Source organism: Xenia sp. Carnegie-2017, unplaced genomic scaffold (assembly GCF_021976095.1).
Source record: "Xenia sp. Carnegie-2017 unplaced genomic scaffold, XeniaSp_v1 HiC_scaffold_6, whole genome shotgun sequence".
NCBI classification, from domain to species: domain Eukaryota; kingdom Metazoa; phylum Cnidaria; class Anthozoa; order Malacalcyonacea; family Xeniidae; genus Xenia; species Xenia sp. Carnegie-2017.
This window is the reverse complement of record NW_025813526.1, coordinates 15,021,940-15,029,450: the sequence shown is the minus strand read 5'-3', so window position 1 is coordinate 15,029,450 and position 7,511 is coordinate 15,021,940. Positions and strand designations below refer to the sequence as shown.

General features: G+C 31.1%; 1 protein-coding gene across 1 annotated transcript; it reads left to right on the top strand.

The window, feature by feature from the left end:
* Positions 1-1,490: 1,490 nt before the first annotated feature.
* Positions 1,491-7,253, top strand: LOC124458244 (methyltransferase-like protein 27). The gene is made up of 3 exons (XM_047008299.1): positions 1,491-1,684; positions 6,139-6,359; positions 6,840-7,253. Exons 1-3 carry the CDS (start codon positions 1,574-1,576, stop codon positions 7,165-7,167), a joined length of 660 nt encoding a protein of 219 aa, XP_046864255.1. The 5' UTR covers positions 1,491-1,573; the 3' UTR covers positions 7,168-7,253.
* The last annotated feature ends 258 nt before the right edge of the window (positions 7,254-7,511 follow it).

Genomic DNA, 7,511 nt, shown 5'->3' with positions numbered 1-7,511 from the left:
ACAAAAATTGAAGGAGATGATCACTGTGCCCTTTATAGCTATAGAAGACAGAGATATCAGGTATTTTAATGAAATAATAAATCGTCGTTTTGGTATATAAGGCACAAGAATTTTTTACACATTATTGTTCTGTGTTTCTAACTTTATACTCTCTTACAAATTTCTTTAATTAATTTAGCTGTTTCTAGGAGCGCAGATAAGAAAAACCATCTACAAGAACAATTCAAAATATTATGGATTTTTCTTAAATATAGCTGGTCCTTATGGCAACATGTTATTCATTGTGACTGGAGCCCTAAATATAATTACGTGTTTATTCTGTTTAGTTCAATAAAATTAGGCTGTTAAACTGAGATTAAACCAATTCCGTTTATCGGATGAGCATAGTGTATGACGAAGCTGGGTGGCAATTTATACAATTCAATTTGACGTTGAACGACGTTCTAGCTTCCATTTATTTTTTGTAATGAAAAATATTGTTGGACAATATACATCCTGACTAAGTTGTCCAGTTGTATCTTTTCAATTATCTAGTAAGGATAAGTTTTTGATTACAAAACGTCAACATAAGTTGAAATATGCTGTGTTTTCAGCAGGGGCGAAGCTAGAACGCTAGTTGGAGGGGTGATTATTCATATATTCAGCATTGCCTGACTGATTTCTTTTTAAAGCGATATTAATTTGACACGAATTTAGTTGGTCAAGCGGAATATATGAATATACACCCCTCCACCCACAATAAGCATTCTAGCTTCGACCCTAGTTGTCAGAAGAAATTTGTTTCAAAAGTAAACAAGTTCAATATATTTTCATGTTTGAAGTTTTCAAGCATGGAAGATAAGTTAAAACAATTTGTCCGCTATAAATGAATTGAAATTTATTTGGACTAAGGAAATTTTGGTGACAATATAACAGATTAACGATTTTCAGGCAATGAGAGCACAAATTAATATGCAATTAACGCACGATTGGACAGTTCCAAAACATTACAAGTAGCTCAATCATATGAAGCCACATCACATATGCGGTTATTGCTTCAAATTTTTATTTATTGCTTCAACATAATTACTCAATATTTTGCAACCTTTGTGTCATATGATTCGTTATTCTGAATACTTTAACGTTCTATAGCGCAACTGGTAATATATTTTTTTGGATTATTTTTTATTAGTAGGCGAACGGATGGCAAAGTCTTAGAAAAAAGGTCTTGCGAGAAAAACAATGCCTCGTACTCATGGCAAAAATACTGCCTCATGACGACAGTAAGCAGCACCGCTAACTCTTTCTGGAACCCTTTGTGATTTAATAAATGACAACGCAGCTGCAATTTTAATTTAATACATTGCAACAATTGTCATGCATGCAAATGAAAACATTAATTAAATTGCAATAGAAACATAATTATTTTGTGTTTTGAATTTATTCACACGATTGCCCTGTACACGTGCTTGCAGGTACAAAAAGGTCGCATTGTTCATGTATTCGTAAGGAAGTGTTGACATATAGCATATTACATAAACTACACTCGTAGCACTCCTACACATTTGCAGAAATTGTTAATAACCGTATTTTAATGGATCCAAATGAAGATGAATGCTACACACGTCTGAAACAATTTACTTCAAACACACCCCAACAAGATGTGGTTAATCTTTACTCAAAATGGGCTGCCACTTATGAAAAGGTAATGCCTGGAATGTTTTGCAAAATATATAAAAAAAGTATTTTAATGGTTACGTACAAAGCTAAGCTTGCATAAATTAGACTTATGAAACTATACTTTTAATGCTTTGGTGTAGCGTTCCATCAAAAAACGACTATCGTAGCTACTTGGCTGACTCATCGAGTACTATGAAAACAAAAAGAAATTTTAGGTTGAATGAAATACTATGATAAGAATATCAATGAAAATAAACCAATAGCAAATGTTATAACGTATTTTTGTACAGAGAGTTTGAGATTGTGCTCTGCTTAAAATTTATCAGTGTAAAGCGCTTCTTTTATCAACAGTGCCTAAAAGAGAAGACGGAATTGGTGTGTTTAGTGTGTGCACACATCTCTTATGCACAAGAAGGATTGAAAACAAACCAGTGAGGGAAGCGAGTGACTTGTTTTCGATCTTTCTAAACCAATTCGGAATAAAGATCCTACAAAGTACAAACGAATTAAGTATGAAGTAATCTGTTTACTATCTAAAAAGAAATTCGTTATGAAGCGTTTTATTCAAATGCCTCAAAACAATCATTTTATTTGCATAAAAAATTTAATAACACAAGTGAATTGTTATCACAATGACACACTGGAACGATAACTTGGTAGCCATCTTTGAAGCCACTTATGATCGCCGCCATGAAGGTTTTGAGGTGAACAATGCATTAATTTTAGCTGGCGATTGTAGACCTCAAAATTTATCATTATCAGCCATTTATGAGTTAAATTACTTCTAGAAAGACTAAAACTTTGTACAAAGCATTAACTTTACCTGTAAAACAAATATAACCAATATAAAAACGAGGGTTGTTGACGTCATTAACTATAAACTATAGAAAAATGAGTTTTTTCGATGGAAAAATTTCTCATGGCAGCAAAAATGCATTTTTTCGACGTTTATTTTCAAAATCAAATAAACTTAGCTATCGCCAGTCCTTTTCAACAGGTCCGAGTATGAATAAAAACAAAAAAAAAACACAGCAAAATTGTTCTATTATTAAGATAAAATGATATCTTTGTTCTTTCTTTAAAGAAAGAAACTATGCCGTATGTACAATCAGATGCTCGGAAATTTAGGCACATATTTATTTCACTGTTTTGTTGCGCATGAATTTCAATACTAGTATGATGATCTTTAAGTTGCCTTGCGGAAATGATGTCAATCCTATGATATTCACGCTTAAGACGCCAAAATAGGGGCGTCTGATGCATCTACAGCAGCTCAGCTCTTTTAGCAGATGTTCAACTGATGTAAACATTTTAAAAGTGAAAAATTTTTGATTTTATCTTATTTGGTTTCAGTTTAAAAGATAATACGGCCTTTTGACAGAGCTTGTTTCCTTTACTAATTTCTTTTTTTAAATTCAATTTCATATAATGCAAATTTATTTCTTCAAAGTTAAAACTCCATCGTTTATCCTTCGAATTCTTTTGTGAGCAAGGCATATTTAAACATATATATTACGAGATCATTTGCACAGTAAAGTGTTCGGCAAGCAAAGTGTTCGAGGCTCTGTCACTGAACTATATAGATGGCCAACTACCTGTATTAAAAAGTTAAATAATTTTTGAAAGATCTCGTGTGTCTGGAGGTCAAACTACGTGTATCCCACGTGCGAAGCTACACGTTACTCGAGATTTGTTGATAAAACACTTTTTCACCAAAGTGTTTTTTGATTATGTTTAAAAGATAAAGTCAATAAACGTAGCAAAGTATTTTGGCTTTTAAGTTGATGGTTTGATATTTATTCGGTCAATTATGATGCTTACTATTGAATACATATTTTGAAATGAAATATATCAACCGTAAAATTTTAAAAATTAACGAAATCGTTCATTTTTTACTCATCGGAAACATTGCAGCAAGTAGCTACCAGTTTGCACAAGTAATAGCATGGTTTTTTCAATATGAACATAATAGCCCAACATACGACTTTTAAGAAGGCTATCACAATAATAAAACAAAAAAAAATAAAAGGTTTTTCAATAATTACGTTTCGTCTTCAACTTAAGATATATTCAAATAATCTGAAAATGTACTAACCTCTAAAGGGTAATAACAACGTGAATAAAAAGCATAAATTACGCATGATTAAAAGCTATTTTGTTCTGATCATTTAAGGGAGGGAAAATATAATTGTTTTAAGATCGAAAAACTTTTATAATCAGATTATAGATCTCAAGATAAATCTTAAAAATTTTCTCTATAAAGGGCATCAAATTTATTAAAAGATGCATGCTTTGGTTTGCAATCGAATTTTTTAAGCTTTCTATAGTAAATGCATAGAGTGACAGAAACATTCCGGCATAATGCAACTAATAGAGGTAGCATCGGATTGAGCATTTTCTTTTTTTTGATACATTTATACAAATCCCTACTCTTATTATCTTGTTATATAACAAGTTCGAATGCTGGTTGTTCGACTAACTCTACGACTCACTCAACATACCTTTTCAGCCAGTGAAATATATTGATATAGCTTTACGCTTACGCCTTAGCGAATCAAATAAATGGATATAGTCACCAGATGGTGCGACCCTTGTGCGTTTAACTGTTGCCTCCGTAAGTCAAAATGGCTTTGAAATTATAACTTTGGATAAAAGCACAACAGAGATTTGCACTTTGCAAAAAAGAAAATAGGTAATTACTAATTATTTGGTTAACCTTAGTATTCATAATGAACTAACAATTTTTTCAGTAAAACATACGTGAGTCCCATTACACTTTTGACATACCCTAGATTTGTCCTTGCTAGTTAACACAAAAAATAGTCGTCTATATATTGTAGAATAAAAGGTGGCTAAAAGTATAATCTTGGCGTGATCGTAAACAATGAAACTACATCAAAAATCAAAGAAATCTGATCGTAAACAATCAAACTACGCAAAATATAATTTAGATCAAAGGTAACATATAAGACAATGAAATTCATTAATGTTTCGATAAGCTGCGTATGCCTTTTTTCACAAATTTTTTTTTAATTTCATGGTAATGCTCAAGTTGCGCGAAATACTTTATCATAAAAATTATTTTTATTGCAATCAGAACAACTTGTTACACTTTTTGTTGCAGCAAAATGTCTGATCTAGCCCTAATTTAATTGATTTATGTGATTTTCTGGGTAAACTACTGAAATCATATTATTTCTCGGTAGTGAATGAAAAGACGATTTCAAATTTCAAAAATTTGAGAAAATTATGGCAATGACTAACTTAATAAAAACAGATTGGTATCTGAGGGACAGAAACGTTTAAAGTTGAAAATAACTGAAAACAGAATAAAGCTCTTTTAACAGTCATTTCTGGACATAAGGCCGACAGTTTAAAAATTAGAAGAATGAAAGAGAATTTAGAAAAGTGAATAAGGCAAAAGGGTGAGGTAAGAATAGGTTTTTGCAGACAAAAGAAAAAAAGAAAAAGATTTTAAAATGCAAAGTTAGAACTCTTGTAAAGAGTACAGGAGGGTATATATAAAAGATGAAAAAATTATGTGATGAAAAGTGCTCAAACAAGACGTTATTAGAGGCAAAGAAGACGAAGAAGACAAAGAAAAAGAATAATTTTAACATATCAAATGGTTTTTAATAAAAATAAACCACTATTTAGACAAAACAGTTGAAGAAGGCAAAAACAAGCTGAAGTTTTGGTTATGATTAGTTTAAACACAAGTAAATGCTTTGCATCAAAATTGATAGTCGTCTAATTATTCAAACTGTTGTATTTTGGTCATATTTAGCTTTTTCATTGCTTATTCGTGCTTTGTGCTAAAAGGTTTACCGTATTCTTACATAGAATGTGTAGCACGATCATAAAGTGACAGTAAGCTAGCGCATGGTGCATGTCAAAAATTGAAAGTTAGGCAAAAAATAAAATTATGCACAGCGTACAGGTTTTTTTGACTGAATAGGGAGCACTAAGTACATTTTCCTGATGTCAACAACTGTCATTTAAATTTATTAAATGCTTAATGCTATCTTAAATATTTTTATTTGTCTACTTTATTTGATGATCATGTACTTTAAAGGATACACACATGTATGGTTTCCGTATCTACTTTTTGGATAAACAGCAGCATAAGTACTTCAGAAAGAAAATAGTGTAAACTTTAAAATGCATTACTCACTTTCAAATCATTAAAGTTTGTAAGAATTTGGTAAACGACATTTATCAAAGATTTATATAGAGATCAGTCTTTTGCAGGAAACTCTGGCTGCAGCTATGACATGATGAATGTTGAAATTTGTTTAGCATGCAAACTCCTGCAATGAGGTTAAACAACCGTTCATCACAAGAAATTGCTGTTTTTATTATTTGAAATGAAATAATAAAACAAAACGAACTTTCAGTTTAAAAGTAAAGAATGGGCAACTACCTTAGCATATAATTGGAAAAATAAAACTAGATTAAATAGTCACAATACTATTTCAGGTTGCTGATGATATTAGTTATCAAGGACCAGTAGTTGCAGCAGAACAGCTTCACGAGACACTGATTAAACACAACTACAATCAGGGCATTAAAATTCTGGATCTTGGTTGTGGCACAGGACTCGTTGGTGAACATCTTTACAAGCTGGGATATAAAAATGTAGATGGTATTGATATTAGTGAAGAAATGTTGAAGCTTTCTGAAGCAAAAGGAGTTTACAGGTTGAAACTTAATCTAAGTATTACTTGAATTTTGGCTTTTTGTAGAAACAGCATTCAAATCGACATTTAACATGAAATGTTCATAATTGATAGTTTTTATAAGGTAGCTAAATAAGAAAATACGCGATTTATCAATGAAAAGGATGTTTGGTTGAATCACATAAAATATTATATAATTTTTAGTACAAGCATGGAAAAATGAAGTAATTATTAATCGCTAAGTTTTTATTATAAAAAATATTCAATAAAATTTACATGCCTTTCATTTCAATCGTAAGCATAACGATATTGTGTTTTCTTCTATGATCCTACAATTAACAACAAAAGCCAAAATTAGAGTTGATCCTTTATTTTAATGCCAAAGTTTTGAAAAATTATAAAAAATCAGTCAGTTTTTTATATTTAACGAATTCTTGTGATTATCATTAAAGATATTTATCCATTTCACTCTTTAATAATTTATACTTTCTCAAAGTACAGATCGCTAAAAAAGGGAGTCATGGGAACCAATGGATCAGTTGAGCTGGGAGTTACCGCTGGCCAGTACGATGCAGTTATATGTGTTGGTGTTTTTGGTCCTGGTCATGTAAAAGGGAAAGGAATGGATGATTTTATTCATTCTGTAAAACAAGGAGGCCTAATATTCTTTACAATTAATGAATTTGTACTCGACGACCCTGGCTATGGATTTCATCGGAAGCTAGACGAGCTAACAAAACAAGGAAAGTGGAAACCTATTTCTAAATATTTTGAGCCAAGATATGCAAATGACAAAGGGGCATTTTATTTTATTTTTCAAAAACAATGAAATTTACTTTAGCTTTTTAACAATATATGTATTCATTTATTGATCAAACGACAACATTATCCTATTACATAAAGCTTAGAAATTTTTTTCATGTTTTCAATCATTTCATTACGTAAAACTTTTAAATGCAACCCATTAATAAAATATTCCTTGATATTTAAGTTCTCCGGTACGAGGCGTCTTAATATTCATTGCACAATTGAGCCTTCAGAGACGGATTACCATTGTGTCACATAACACAACAATGCTTTAAACTCTGCATTAAATTTGAAATTTTGTATGCTGTCATAGCTTTAAGGGATAGTCATTTCACTACTGTATATTTGGTACCATACTGCGAAACA

Bases quoted from the DNA above. Each gene is read 5' to 3' on its own strand.
- LOC124458244 (XM_047008299.1), top strand. From the start codon at position 1,574: ATGGATCCAAATGAAGATGAATGCTACACACGTCTGAAACAATTTACT. The intron at 1,685-6,138 runs GTAATGCCTGGA...ATACTATTTCAG, and splicing joins GGGCTGCCACTTATGAAAAG to GTTGCTGATGATATTAGTTA. The intron at 6,360-6,839 runs GTTGAAACTTAA...CTCAAAGTACAG, and splicing joins GAAGCAAAAGGAGTTTACAG to ATCGCTAAAAAAGGGAGTCA.